This window comes from Lissotriton helveticus, chromosome 3_1 (genome assembly GCF_964261635.1).
Source record: "Lissotriton helveticus chromosome 3_1, aLisHel1.1, whole genome shotgun sequence".
Taxonomy (NCBI): domain Eukaryota; kingdom Metazoa; phylum Chordata; class Amphibia; order Caudata; family Salamandridae; genus Lissotriton; species Lissotriton helveticus.
This window is the reverse complement of record NC_136061.1, coordinates 921519527-921534865: the sequence shown is the minus strand read 5'-3', so window position 1 is coordinate 921534865 and position 15339 is coordinate 921519527. Positions and strand designations below refer to the sequence as shown.

The following is a 15339-nucleotide window of genomic DNA, read 5'->3' as shown; positions in this document are numbered from 1 at the left end:
TTTTTCCAGCTCCGGTCTTATAATGTGCCCCAATGAGATGCTTGTACAGGATGACTTGCTTTATCTCTACCTCTCTCTATCTATACACACCTCTCTCTATATACCTACAAATGTGTGCCTCGTCCTTCCTTCCTAGCTGAACATTAACCTACTTCACTGTACTTTCTGCTTCCACACTCTCTCCTTTTACTGCTTTGTTCATTCGTACCTAAACATCAGGCTGCACTACTCCTCATCCTACCCCCACATCTCTACACTCCTCCATCAGGTGTCATCGCGCCTGCACCTCCTTTTCCTTCTCATTCCCTTCTTTGCCTCCTCATTCCCTTCTCATATAGTGACTTTCTGCCTCAGCTCCATAATTACTTTCTAAGTCACATACCATAATTCTCCATCTTTCTCCATACCCTTCCTTTACCCGCACGTTTTTGCTACACACTTTACCAGAAAGCCTCTATTTAAACCCATGTAAACCCCTTCTCTGCCAAAATCACTTTTACACAATAGGTCCACCTCACCACCTGCCATGTCTCACCCACTTAGCTTTCACCTAACTACAACATATTCTCCTTTTAGCCCTGTCGGTACTTCGTGAAGAAGTCCTTCAAGAAACGACTAAGGACTGTAACATGGTTAAATCCATATTAATCTATCGCTTTGCTAAATTTGACTCTCATCCCAAAGCCCTAGACCCCCCCCCCTTTCCTTCTAGTCATAGCTGTCCATCCTCTGCACGTGTCTCCAGCCCAGCATGCACCTTTATTACTGGAGCCACTGCATGCATGCTTCTAAACACTCCCTCTTTCAGTAAAACTAACAACCACATCTTGCTATCTATCTATCTATCTATGTCCATCACTCTATCTATCGCCCTCTAGCTATCTATCTACCTACCTATACATACATCACTCTATCAGCCTCTATCTATCTATCGCCCTCTATCTATCTATTTATCTATCTATGTATCGCCCTCACTATCTATTGATCGCCCTCACTCTATCTATCTATACATCAATCTATACATCAATCTATACATCAATCTATACATCAATCAATACATCAATCAATCTATACATCAATCAATCTATACATCAATCAATCTATACATCAATCAATCTATCTATCTATCTATCTATCTATCTATCGGCCTCACTATCTATTTATCTAAATATCTATCTATCTATCTATCTATCTATCTAAGTCCATCACTCTATCTATCTATCGCCCTCACTCTATCACCCTCTATCTATCTATCTATTTATCTATGTATCGCCCTCACTCCATCTATTGACCGCCCTCACTCTATCACCCTCCCTCTATCTATCTATCGCCCTCACTCTAACGCACTCACTCTATTGCATCACCACAGCATCACTCAGCACCACCACAGCATCACTCAGGGGCACCACAACATCACTATGCTCTACCACAGCATCACTAAATGCCACAGCATCACTCGTCGCCACCACAACATAACTCAGCACCACCACAGCATCAATCTGTGCAACCATTCAACAACAACTGGTTCAAACATGTTCTCTCAGTGTTTCAAGCTTTATTACAAATGTCACAAAAAAATGTTGATATTTCACTTCTGTTCTTGGATTTTCGTCACAATAAAATACAATTAACATAATCTTCACAAAAGTTATTTACAAAAGTTTAAGCTATTGCCATTATAATTTACAATAACTTTTATTTAAGTATTAATTATTAAAAAAAATTGAAAGTCATTGTTAGTTGTAATATCAGTACATCTAAGTCACGTAAATACAACACATATTGCATTACAAATGCCATAAGTGTCACATTTACGAAAGTTAAAACTATTGGCATTGTAAATGACAAAGCTATTAATTTCGCTATTTTCAAAACCAAACACATACATAAAAAATTGTCATTTACAATACCAATAGCTCAAACGTCCCTAATGCGAGACCTATTGCATTGCAAATGCTTGTTCTAGTAGAGGGACTGTCCAACCCCAAAGGTAAGTAAATTGTTATTCTGATATTAACTTCTGACTGCAGAGTCCTCCCCTTATCCAAGCAACACCCCTTTGGAGGAGTGTCTGTGAATGGCTCAAAGTCCTGAATGACCAAGTGAGCAAAATTTCAGTCTCGACGGACATATTGAAGCAGTAGGTGTTTGTGAATGTGTGGAGTGACGCTGATGTAGTGGCTTGGCAGATGTCCAGGACAGGTTCCCAGCAGGCTACTGCAGAAGTAGCGGCCTTGGCCCTTGTTGAATGGACCAGGAGGCTGCTACTTGGCTAGTGATGTAGATCTTAATGCATAGTACAATACATCAATATTTTGCTTCTGCAGAGCCTTGATATTTCGATTCAGTGAACCAGATGAAGAGCTGACTATCCACCAAATGATCTTTAGTGTGATCAGTGCAGGACATAAGTCCTCTTTGAGTCCAGGTGATGGAATATCTCCTCTTCTTGGAAGGATGAGGTAGGGCGAAAAAGGTGGGCACAGTGATGCTCTGGCCGGCATGGAAAGGGGTGACAACTTTTGGCAGGAAAGATGCCTGTGCCCTAAGAACCAGTTTGTCAGGGAAAAAGCTAGTATAAGGAGGATGGACTGATAGAGCTTACAGCTGTTGGTGTAACGACCACCAAGAAAACAGTTTTTAGAGTCCAGTGCCATAGAGGGCAGCTGTTTAGCGGCTTGAAGGGAGAGCACAAGAGAAATGTGAGGACCAGATTGAGGTCCCATTGGGGCATCACAACAGGTTAGGAAGTACAAGTGCTGTAAACCTTTCACAAAATGAGTCACAATAGGTGACCCGAATAGGAAAGATTGGTCTGACAACTGCAGGAAAGCCGAAATAGCAAACAAGTAACCCTTAACAGTGTCGAGGGTAAGGCGTTGCCGGGACAAAGATAGACAGCGGTCCTGAAAAGGGGTCCACAAGAGAGAAGGGTCACCAAGCCACAAACTTATCCAATGGCAGGTGTTCACAGTTTTGGTGGAGGGACACCTGGTTGCCAGGATGACACCACTGACATCACAAGGGAGACTACAATCTCTCTTCTGGCATTGCGCAATTTCCATGCATGAAGGTGGAGTGTAAGCAGGTTCAGGTGCGGAACCCTGCTCTGTTGCAGCCTAATTGAACAACCAATTCTTATGCTCAGGAGTTTGGGATACCATAATCTGTGCCCAATTTGGAGCCACTAGGGTGACTTGGGCCTGGTCTTCTTGAGAACTCAAAGCAGGAGTGGTATTGTTAGCAAGGAGTACAGGAGTTCAGAGTTCCATTCTAAATGGAATGCCACTCCAACAGCCGCTTTGAAAACTAACACCGCCGAGAAGTGCCAACATTGCGCATTCTCGGCAGTGGCAAATAAATCGAGCGAAGGTTCTCCCTTTCTTGGAAAATACCTTGTTCCACTTCCGGGTGTAGATGCCATTCATGATCTGCAAGACATCAATGGCTGAGTTTGTCTGCCCTGGTGCTCTAAAAGCATGGCAGGTGTTCTGTCAGCAGGAAAAAGTCTTGGTGCTCCGGCCAAGTTAAGAGACGAGGAGCCTCCTTGCACAGGGCTCATCCCTCTCTGCTTGTCGCAATACCATATGGCAGCAGTGTTGTCTTCGAACACCTGAAACAGCCTCCCTTTGATGGAGGGAAATAAGGCTTTCAATGCCAAGCAAATTGCTCTTGCCTCCAGAAGACTGATGTAAAACTGAGATATCATTGGAGACCAGAGTCCTCAGATCTCCCACCTCTCCCAAATGTCCGCCACCCAGAAGCGGTCACCATTATCCACTCTGGTTGTGGAAGGGAGAGGGGTCTGCAGATTTTCTAATATTAGTTTATCAGCCACCACTGCAGGTCATTCAGTCCCCTCGAAATCTGAACCAGGTCGGGGAGGTTCCCCTGGTGCTGCGCCCAATACTTCAGATTCCAATCCTGAGCCTGCTTGTACCAAACTGGTGTGTTTTACCAGCAGCATGCAGGAGGCCTTAATATCCAGCAGGCTCAGAGTGCGCCTCACTGAAATAAGAGGATTGAGGCCGAAACATCAGGATCATAGCCCGAATGACTCTCCACTCTGGAAGATAGGCGCAGACCTGCACTGTATCTAGAAAGGCTCAGATGAACGGGAGCGCCTGAGAAAGTCGTAGGTGTGACTTCAATACAATGCTAGTAAATTTCAGTGAGTGAAAAGGTTTGGCGTTGCCTGAAGATGGGTGAAGACTGCCTGAGGCGAGATTGCCTGAGGAGAGTCTGCCTTCAGCTGCCTTCAGTTGTCATGGAAGGGGGAGATATATTCCTCAACCTTTGAAGATGAGCTATAATCACTGTCATCACTCTTGTGAACACCTAAAGGGTGCTAGTGAGGCTAAATGGGAGCAAAAACAACTGAAAGTGCTCATGGCCCACTGTGAACTGCAGCTAACATCTGTGGGCTCGCAGAACAGGGATATAAATCCAACTCTGCCAATCTAGACTCCAGGGCAGGCGAGACCTCAGCCAAGGTGAGCATTCTGAATGTCTCTTTCAGTTGAGGGCGCAGATCTAGGATAGGACGAAATCTTTCGTGCTATTATGGCACTAGAAAGTAGCAGGAAAAGCAACCAAGACCAGCTTCCAACGCTTGCATTTTCTGATGGGGCAAGAAGAGGTGGTACTATATCAGCTGTTCTTGGGATGGTGGTAAAGTCTGTGGGGTGTCCATGAACTGGGGGACGAACCCCTTCAGTGCACTCTGAAGCACCCACTGGTTGGATGTGATGGTAAACCATTGGTGCAGGTGGTGTCTGATCTTGCCACCACGGGATAGCTGTTGGGCGAAGGGAATACTAAAGGGGCTTAAAAGCTGGAGGGGTTGGGGACAGGACAGCTCGCTGGACCTGGCTACTGCATCCTTTATAGAATCCGCAGCCACGTCCATGAAAGGACTGGAAAGGCGGTTATACTGGCAGGTATGGCTGGTAGAGTGACACCCAAAGCTGCAATGGCCATGGTAAGGACGAAAGGATTGCTGCTGAGATTGGGCAAATAACTAAAGCCTGAGAGATCTGGCTGTGACTCTACCCAAATAGACAGGAGCTGTCGAAAGTCATGTCAAGGACTAAAGCCTGGACATCCCCCTAATACCAAGTGAACTGCAATCAGGTATAGCAATTTAGCCAGACTGTGGAAGACATGGCTCCGCCTATGTAGTAAGTTGTGTCTGAACTCACAAGTAATGGCGAAATTAGCTGTATCCTGACCATCCATACAGGCTTGATTAATGATGGCACAGCCCTCCTCGGGAAGCATAGGAAGCTGCTGTGCTACAGAGTCCCACAAGGCATGGGTAGCCCAAGAGGCATGCAGTATTCACGGATTGTAAGGCTACGCTAGTGGAAGAAAAGATGTCCAGGCTCTACGATTACCTGTCCAGTGGAGTGGGCAGGAAAGCATCTGGGTTAACCTCAGAGGTTGAGGCCTGCCCTACCAGGCTCACCGGGGGGGGGGACAATAGCATCAAGCAATCATGCAGTGCACAGGAGCCCCTGTACAAGGTTTGGCCCAGGCCCCCAGGAGAAGGTCAGTGAAGGCTTCATTAAAAGGGAGTAGGGGCTCAGCTGAGCCCTCTCCTGGGTGGAACACCTCAGTCAAGAGGTTAATCATGAATGTGACTGTCGGCAACTAGAGGTCAAGGACTTCAGCTGCCCTGAACATTAAGGGGGTGAAAGATGAGCCTTCCTCCAAAACAAGGCCTGGAGGAGAAATCATATGCGAGTCTGGGAAGTGTGCAGCCCCCTGGCATCACCAAGCTCATCATACCAGTTCTCAGCTGGATCAGGCTCCTCCTCTATAGAACAAAAACCTTCCTTCTCATCTCCCCCTGCAGGGTGAAAAGCGTTATCAGGTGGCGGGAAGCCCAGGGGTTGGTAGGGTCTGGACAGTGCCTACAAGGACATTGAACGGTGTTGGCTCAGAGTCGGGGATGAGGAAGGGCTACTCATTGTCAACTGGGGCTGCCAAGGTAAGCCAACTATGTCTGCGTCGGTCCAGATTCAGGATCAGATCCAGAGGGCCGAGCGTGCATCGGGGGCAGAATCACTCATGGTGCTTGGGGCCTGCAGGCATTTCAGAGGGAGTTGCTGGCCTACAGATGGCTTGCAACTCTATTAGATGGGCGGGAATCGCTTCAGCTCTAGAAAACATGGGGTAGCATGGAGCAGGCCCTGATGCCTCCTCTGCAAGAGTGTAATAACGGGGCCTAGATGCATGATGTTTGGAGGGCAAAGTCAAAGAACAGTTCAACTTCTTTTTCTCATGCTTCTTTGACAGAGAGAAGACTGGGATCGAGAACAGAATGGAGTCTTCTTATGCCGCCTTGCCGGGAGCTTTGTCTGCTCCCAAAACACCTGGGTGGGTGCCATGAAGTTTCACTTGCCGCAGGCCTTGCAGTTGTGATTCGCCCCAGACACCAGAGCCAGACAAAGTGGATGTTAGACACTGACATTTGTCAGTGAAATTCACCACAAGGCTTAAACCAAGTAGGTTTAGAAAGAGAACTGTCGCTAGCACTCTTGGAGCAACTGCTCAAAAAAGAGGCAACAAAAAATTTGCAAAAAGTTGGTCAAAACATAACCAGGATAGATTTCTGGATCTGCACTATTGGTGCATTAAGAAAGAAACTGATGTCAGCGTGCTGGGGTGGACACCATGACATCACTTCAGACGTGGATGATGCAGAGCCGATCAACGCCATCTACTGGTGCACCGAGCTACCACTCAAGATTTTCTGGAGGCAGTCTGAAACCAGGGGTATATTCTATGGTGAGGAATCTGTGGTTAGGAGTCTGTATCAGAAAGCAAAAAACAATGTGAACTATCCGAGTGAAAAACATGATACAGTAGTACTGAAATGAGCTTCATATTTCAAAACACATAATTCATGTGTTCTAGAACCAGTAGGACCGAGAGAAACCCTTTTAAAAGGTCTTGCAGCAGAGTGATATGTTCAACAGCCTAATCCTGAAACCATCTGCAAAATACAAACTACAAAAAAATCCTAATGACTGGAGAGTCATCAAACTCAAACCTTTCTATAAGTTTGGTCGATCAACAAAACCCATGCAACGTCAACCTAGGCAGCTGAGCCACATTACTGGTAAATCACACTTCCATATTATACAGTTCTTATGGGATAGGTATACCAAAACATCTCAATTTGGACACTTACCTCTTGAGAGTTTTCAGGATTTGCCACATGATCATCAATGTCTGGTACTACTTGCAAAGGGCCACTAAGCGAGGATAAAGACTGCCTGAAACGATAGAAAGAAAGCCAAGTCATATTTTACTTTAACAAGGCTTTTATGTATTCGTTAGTGCTTTTCTATTGCGTGGACTAGACCCAATCATTGAAACTGAGCTTTAAAAGGTCAAATAAACTGTTAAAGGATACAAGTATAGATGTGAGAATATCTATGAGAACAATTGCATGGAAAATATGAAGCGATATAACACTTAATACATCCAGTCGTGTGATCCCAAAGGCATTAGTCAATAAAAGAGAAACAGAATAAGGTGGAAGTAAAACAATTAAAAAATAAAGATGCTTTAGTTACTGTGACATATGACAATGGTGTCTGTTGGTATGAGGTTTCAGACCCTTACAAGCACCCCTGGGGAAGGAAAATGCTACTTACCAGTATGCATCTGTTCTTGGCATGTAGAGCTGCTGACATTCATATCTTTGCATAGATCGCCTCCTAGTGTTGGGTCCGGATGATTGCACCTTGTTGTCTTGGAAGAGTCTTCGAAGTATCACGAGATAGGCGACTCCTCCTTTGGACTACAGTGCGCATGGTCATCTACTCCATCCTCAGATTGTTTTTCGCCATTGTGGCAAAGATGTAGTATAGTAAAGTAAAAGATGGCCATGCAAAGAAAATCCTGCAGCTGTGACAGGCTCCGGGGAGGAGGGTGGGGGATATGAAGGTCAGCAGCCCTACATGCCAAGAACAGATGCATACTGGTAAGTAGCATTTTCCGTTCGAGGCATGTGGGATGCTGAATTCATATCTTTGCATAGACTGTATAGCAGTACCTCCTTTAGCGGTGGACGCCTGCCCCAGCTGCAGCAGTTTGAAAGAGTTTTGAGGACAGCTTGGCCTACAGCAACTTGCTGCTTTGATTGCACATCTACACAATAGTGTTTAGTGAAAGTGCGTATGGTAGACCATGTAGCTGCTCTACAGATGTCTTCTAGTGGAATGTTTCCCAGGAAAGCCATGGATGGCCCCATTTTGCGCGTAGAGTGAGCTCTTGGGGGAACTGTTAGAGTGCGTTTAGCTTTGTGGTAGCATATTTGAATGCATTTAACTATCCCTCTGGCTATTCCTGATTTTGAGATAGGTTTACCCTTATGTTGTGGTGAAAAAGCGACAAGCAACTGTTTTGTTTTCCTGAATGTTTTGGTTCTGTCAACATAGTATAACAGAGCTCTTCTCACATCTAGTGTGTGTAAGGCTCTTTCAGCTACTGACTGCGGGTTTTGGAAGAAAACGGGCAGTTCAATGGACTGATTGATATGAAAAGTGAATATGACCTTTGGCATGAACTTGGGGTTAGTACGTAGTACCACTTTACTTGCCTGTATTTGCATGTAAGGTTCCTGAATTGTTAGAGCCTGTAACTCACTTACTCGTCTGAGTGAAGTGATGGCAATTAAAAATGCCACCTTCCATGTTAGAAATTGCAGTTCACATGAGTGGAGTGGTTCAAAAGAAGGTCCCATAAGTCTGGTAAGTACTATATTTAAGTTCCAGACAGGTGAAGGTGGGTGTTTGGGAGGGATTATCCTTTTAAGCCCTTTCATGAAAGCCTTGATTGCTGGAACTCTGAACAGGTGTTATCTGTTATGTAGGTATGCTGCTATAGCTGCAAGATGAAGTCTTATTGAAGAGTATGCTAGATTGCATCTTTGAAGATGCAACAAGTAACAGATAATGTTTTGTATTGAAGCGTCTAATGGATTGATTTGGTTAATGTTGCAATAGATGACAAATCTTTTCCATTTGGCTGCATAGCTTGCTCTAGTAGTTGGACGTCTCGCCTCTTTGATAATGTTCATACAATCAGGAGGCAAATTAAGATATCCAAATTCTAAGACTTCAGGAGCCAGATCGCTAGGTTCAGTTGATTGGGATCTGGGTGCCTGATTTCTCCATGGTTCTGAGTTAGAAGATGTGGCGACAGACGCAGTCTTTGGTGTGGAACCACGGAGCGTTCTAGGAATGTTGTGTACCATGGTTGTCTCGCCGATGTTGGAGCAACCAGGAAGGATCATAGTCAGTGACTGCTGACGTAGTTTGCGTGCCACAAGTGGAATCAGTGGGGCTGGTCGAAAAGCGTATACAAATCTGCCTGACCAGTTCATCCATATCGCATTGCCCTGTGACAACGGATGTGGGAACCTGGCAGCAAAGTACTGGCATTTTGAGTTTTCGTTTGTGACAAACAGATTTATGTCTGGATGCCCCCATTTTTGGAAGAATGGCTGGAGAGTTTGAGGGTGAATCTCCCATTTGTGTATCTGTTGGCTGTGCCTGCTTAACAGATCCGCTATTTGATTGTCTTTCCCTAGCTGGTGTTCTGCTAGGAGGAAGATGTTCTTTGGTATTGCCAATCTCCATATGCTCGGCGCTAGGTGAGAAAGCTGTAAAGAGTCCCTCCTTGTTTCTGGATGTAATACATGGCTGTCATGTTGTCCGTCCGGATCAACACAGCTTTGTTCTATATATGTTTTTGGAATGCTTTCAGTGCCAGAAATACTGCTAGCAACTCTGAGTGGTTGATATGCAGTTTCTTTTGCTTGCCTGTCCAGAGCCATTGGACTGTGTATTGATGTAGGTGGGCTCCCCAGCCTGTCAGTGATGCGTCCGCTGTCAATACTACTTGTGGAACTTGCTCTTGGAACAGTCGCCCCTTGGAAAGGTTTTGTGGATTCCACCACTGCAGAGAGTTGTAAGTGCGACTGTCTACCAACACTAGGTCTTTTAGTTGTCCTTGAGCTGGGTTCCACTGCCTTGCTAGGCATTCTTGTAATGGACGCATTTGAAGTCTGGCATGGGGGACAATGAATATGCAGGAGGCCATCATGCCTATGAGTTGCATGAACACTCGCGCTGTTAAAGAGTGTTCTGGCTGAAACCTTTGAATCAGAGTCTGCATATTGGCTATCCGGACTGGATTTGGATATGCCTTTGCCACTGATGTATTTATTGTAGCTCCCAGATATTGCTGTATGTGGGAGAGTTGCAGATGAGATTTTGGGTAATTTATGGAAAAACCCAGACTGTGCAGCAGCTGGAGTGTTTGAGACGTGTGACTTGCACATTGGGCCTGTGACTTGGCTTTTATGAGCCAATCGTCGAGATAGGGAAATACGTGAATGTGTTGCCTCCTGAGGTGTGCTGCCACTACAGCTAGGCACTTGGTGAACACTCTTGGAGCTGTAGTTACTCCAAAAGGGAGAACTTTGAACTGGTAGTGTTGTCCTTCTATTGTGAACCGGAGATATTTCCTGTGAGCTGGGTGAATAGGAATGTGGAAGTATGCGTCCTTGAGGTCTAGTGTGGCAAGGAAGTCGCCTTGCTGAAGCAAAGGGAGTACCTGTTGTAAGGTTATCATATGGAAGTGCTCTGAAAGTATGTATTGGTTCAGAGGCCTGAGGTCTAATATGGGTCTGAGCGACCCGTCCTTTTTGGGAATTAGGAAGTATAGAGAATATACTCCTGTTCCTTGGTGTTGAAAAGGGACTGGCTCTATGGCGCCCTTGCTGTAACAGTGGTATATGTTCCTTGGACATAGGAGGGTGTTTGGGTGGTATGTTGGGTGGAGTAGAAGTGAGTTCCAGGCAATAACCGTAATGGATAATTTGTCTCACCCACCTGTCTGTGGTAATTGCGTTCCAGACAGGTAGGAATTGGTTGATTCTGCCTCCAACTGGTGTTATATGGTCTGGAGGGAGTGTGGTGAAGTCACTGTTTGGTGGCAGTGGAGGCTCTGTTATTGCCTCGATGCCCTCTGCCCTTCTTATTGTTTCCCCTGTAACCTCCTCTATTGGAGCCTTTGTTAAAAGTGCTCTGGGTACTTGACTTGAAGGTAGAGGAGCTTTGCGATGTGTTGCCCCTTCCCGTACCTCTACATGAGGAGCGACGAAAGGACCCCCGGTGTTGTTGGTACTGAAGCGCCCCCATTGACTTGGCAGTTTGTGTCCTTTTTCATTTTATCTAAAATGGTGTCAACTGCAGGGCCAAACAGAAAGTCTTGGTTTACTGGTTGATTTACTGGATTGCACTTCAGTTTTAAATCCAGATATGCGTAACCATGCGTGTCTGCGCAATAGAACGCAGGTATTGATAGATCTGGCCCATGTATCGGCTGCGTCGAGCGCACATTTAATGGAGGCATTGGTTATGAACTTGCCTTCCTGAATGAGGTAGTTGGCCTGTGCCTTAAAGGGTTCTGGTAGGTGTTGCATTAGAGTCTGGAGCTGGTCTTAGTGTGCTCTATCATATCTCGCTAATAGGGCTTGTGTATTAGCGATTCTCCATGACATAGCGGCCTGTGAAGCTACTCTTTTTCCCGAGGCTTCTAGGATTTTAGATTCTTTATCAGGAGGGGGAGCATCTCCAGTTGTCGTGAATTGGCTTTTTTACGAGCATTTGCAACGACTAAAGAATATAAAGGCAACTGCTGTTTTATATATGTAGGGTCTGCTGGTGCTGCCTTATATTTTTTCTCTATTCTTGGATTTATCACAAGCGCCCTAGCAGGATCTTTAAATATATCAGGCGCGTGCTTGAGGACCCCTTTAAGCATTGGAAGAGTTCTGACGTTTTTCTCAGAAGTGGGGAAAGTGTCAAACAAAAAGTCCTCCTCTATAGGGTCAGTGTGCATATCTACGTTGTGATATTTAGCAGCCCAGTCTAATAGCTGATTAAACATGATTGTGTCGTCTGTAGGCAACGGTTTTGTGGGATATGGGGAGGTATCTGGGATGGGCTGTTGTTCATCAGGATCATTTTGATCATCCCACGTATTATCTTGTGGATCAGGATCCCCAGTTTCATCATAGGTGTATGAAGGATCGTCCCCCATGTCCTCTCCCTCATTGTGATCAGAGTGTGAGGGAGAGTAAGGAACGAAAGGCATATCAGGAAGAAAAGGAGGAGGAGTGAAAGTCTTTGAGGGAGATGTGCCAAAGTCTTTTTTCTTTGGAGGAACAGGAGAAGGAGTGTCTTGTGGTAAAGGCCTCTTCTTTCGGTGGTAAACTACCACGTATCCTGTTTCTGGATCAATATATAATTTAGATTGCTCTACAGTCACTGGATCTGGGTGGAATAGTTCTTCCTCAACAGTCCGTGGCTTTGGCGTCGAGGGCTTTGGTCTATGGACTTTCTTAGTAGTTTGTGGCTCGAGGCTTTTTGGTGTTGGAGCTCCCTTGGGCTCGACAGCTTTCTTAGGTTCCATAACCTTTTTCGGTTCGAAGCCTTTTTTGTCTTTCAAGTCCTTCTTTGGGTCAGCGCCCTTTTTAGGGTAGGCGACTGGTTTTGGATCGACTGGGACTCTTGGTTCGGTACGTTTTTTGTCCGAATCCAGGTGTTTTTTCGGGTCGATTGCCTTCTTTATGTATTCGGCAGCCTTTTCTGGTTCGTCTGTTTCGTTTGGATCGACGACCTTTTTGGGCTGATCGTTTTCCTTCGGTTCCGATGTCTTTGGTTCCAATGGCTTTTTAGGCTCGACGACGCGCTTCGGTGCCAAGCTTATTGGTGCCAATGGTTTTTGCGACTTGACGCGCTTTGGCGTCGAGTGTTTCGGTGTCGATGGTTGTTTGGCGTCGACAGCCTTCTTTGGGTGTACGCCCTTTCGATCGACGGCCTTTGTTTTAGGGTCGATGTTTTTTGGCTGGACCACCTTTTTTGGCTCTGTGCCCTTCGGGTCTACCAGTTTTTTTGGTTCGACGACCTTTGGCTGGGAAACTCGTTTTGGCTCGATGACCTTCTTCGGGCCTGGGCTACCGGAGGGCGTGTGTTTAGGCTTCAGAGCAGAGCCGAGAGGTGGGGTCTCCGAAGGAATGTCTCAATCTTGGCTAAGGCCTTTCGGCGATGCTTCGACCGGAGCCTTGTTTGTTGGGCTGTGTGGAGTGGGGGGCTGAGTACTCACAGTTTGCCCCGGCGTGATTTGGTCATCGGAGTCCGACTGGTGCTTGACGGTGACGATCTCTAGATCGGAGTCTGCAGCTTCGGGGAGATCTTGCTCGTCCTCGAAGATATTCTCCGGTTCCGGTGCCGACTTCTGCATCTCTCGCCTGGCAGCCCGTCGATTCCGGATGTTTTTTTTGGATCGGAATTGGGCACACGCCGGGCAATCTTCTTTGTGTTCAGGTGACAAACACTTATTGCATACTGTATGTTTGTCAGTATGCGAGAACTTCGAGTGGCATTGTGGGCACCTTTTGAATGGACTTCTTTCCATCGACGGCAGTCGCACGTGGCGTCAATAAGGCCCAACGGCCTGTGTCGACGACCGGATCAAGATGAAAAGTTGGATGGAGTCGAGGGGTACCGATCGAAAACAATACCGTCAAGTTCGAAGGCCTTTTGGCCTTAGAAAGTAGTTAGTTTCGATTCCGAATATGGAGTACTGGAAATAACATCTGAACCCAATGGCGGAAAAAAACAATCTGAGGATGGAGTAGATGCGCCCATGCGCACTGTAGTCCAAGGGAGGAGTCACCTATCTCGTGATACTTCGAAGACTCTTCCAAGACAACAAGGTGCAATCATCCGGACCCAACACTAGGCGGCGATTTATGCAAAGATATGAATTCAGCAGCCCACATGCCTCGAACAGACTGTTTAAGTGTGTTTGAGCCTCTGAAAGCAAAAACTTCTAGAAAGCTGGGCTCCAAAGCAGTCACTGTCAGCCTGAGATAGTCAGTTCATGCACTAGATATAATGAGGCTCCAGGATGAAGTGCTTTCACGCAATGCACACTAGCTTCAATATGGAGCAGGTTCACTGATGAGGATTTGAGAGAGACGCACAAACTTCATTGTTTCAAACCCTGATTATCCCTAGATTGGAATATGGGCTGGTGACTCTTGCTGGACTTCTCAAAGCTAGCTTGGCCCCACTCAGAGCTACCCTGAACACAAGGGCTAGACTTATAACAGGCTCGAGAAAATTTGACAACATTTTCCCCGACTGTCTGCAGCTAAATTGGCTATTATTGAAGTCAGAATCCGACTCAAGATAGCTTGCCTGACTCATAAAGCCATACACTACAACACCCCGTACTACCTAGCAAATAAGCGTGAACTATCGGGCACCAGCCAGAACCTCAGAAGTAAGTCCGTCCTTCTCTTGAAACCTACGAGATTCTAAAAGAAAAGGTCTTACAACCGTGCTTTCACTGGTCTTGCTCCGGGAATCTGGAACTCCTTGCAATCCGAGATCAGATCCAATCCTTCCACTACTTCCTTAAAAAACTGGTCAAATGACTACTCCTGAACAAACGTTAACACCCTCATCTTATGATCATGCTCGTTTTTATTAATACCTTTATTCTTGTTGTACTACACTGATGCGTAATTGTATGCTTTTATGTTATTCTGATCTAGTCCTCGATGGCTCCTTAATTGCATTAACTGGTGATCTCTCACTTGTTCTTGTTAAAATTCCCTGATTCGTATTGCTCTTCATTGGTGCGTTTCATTTTATGATGTTTTACTCTTCATGTTCTAGGGCACCACTGATACCCCCTACTCTCAACCTAAATGTTTTCCCCTATGTTGTAACTTCACTTACTTTCACATTGTGTTTGTACCCCTTCTTGCACCAACTGTGTACAGAGCTCGGATACCCCTGTGGGTCTTGTTCGCGCTTTATAAAACTATTCAAATAAAATAAATAAATAAATACAATAAATTGTGATAGTTATCAGCTTCCCTCCGAGTGTACAACAATTTAGCACCAGAACATGTATCATTTGTTTAAAACATGATCTCTGATGAATGATTTTGTACTTGAAAGAGAAAATGTTGACGGTCTGCCATTTCAGTCAATAAGTTCAATCAGCTTGCAGGTTTTGATTTGTTGTCAAAGCTTAGCGATTTGGTACATTCCACAACAGGATTGCAGTGTAGCACCGAGCATGCACTAAGCCAGGTTTGTACGTGTTGGTGCAATCTGTGATAAGACTTCAGAAGAAACTTAGTTTTAAGTGCTTTAAATTTTAGGAGATGTTTGGTCATCCGGGTTTCAATATCAGTCAAAATGTGTGCTACAATGTAGGTGTCTTTTGGGGAGG

General features: G+C 45.5%; 1 protein-coding gene across 1 annotated transcript in view; it reads right to left on the bottom strand.

Annotated features, from left to right (window-relative positions):
- STK40 (serine/threonine kinase 40) overlaps nt 1-15339 on the bottom strand; it is a 379098-nt gene that overhangs the window by 11966 nt on the left and 351793 nt on the right. The window contains exon 11 of the mRNA XM_078681258.1: nt 7199-7283. Within this exon, the coding sequence (XP_078537384.1) occupies nt 7199-7283 (85 nt within the window). The remainder of the gene's footprint in view (nt 1-7198; nt 7284-15339) is intronic.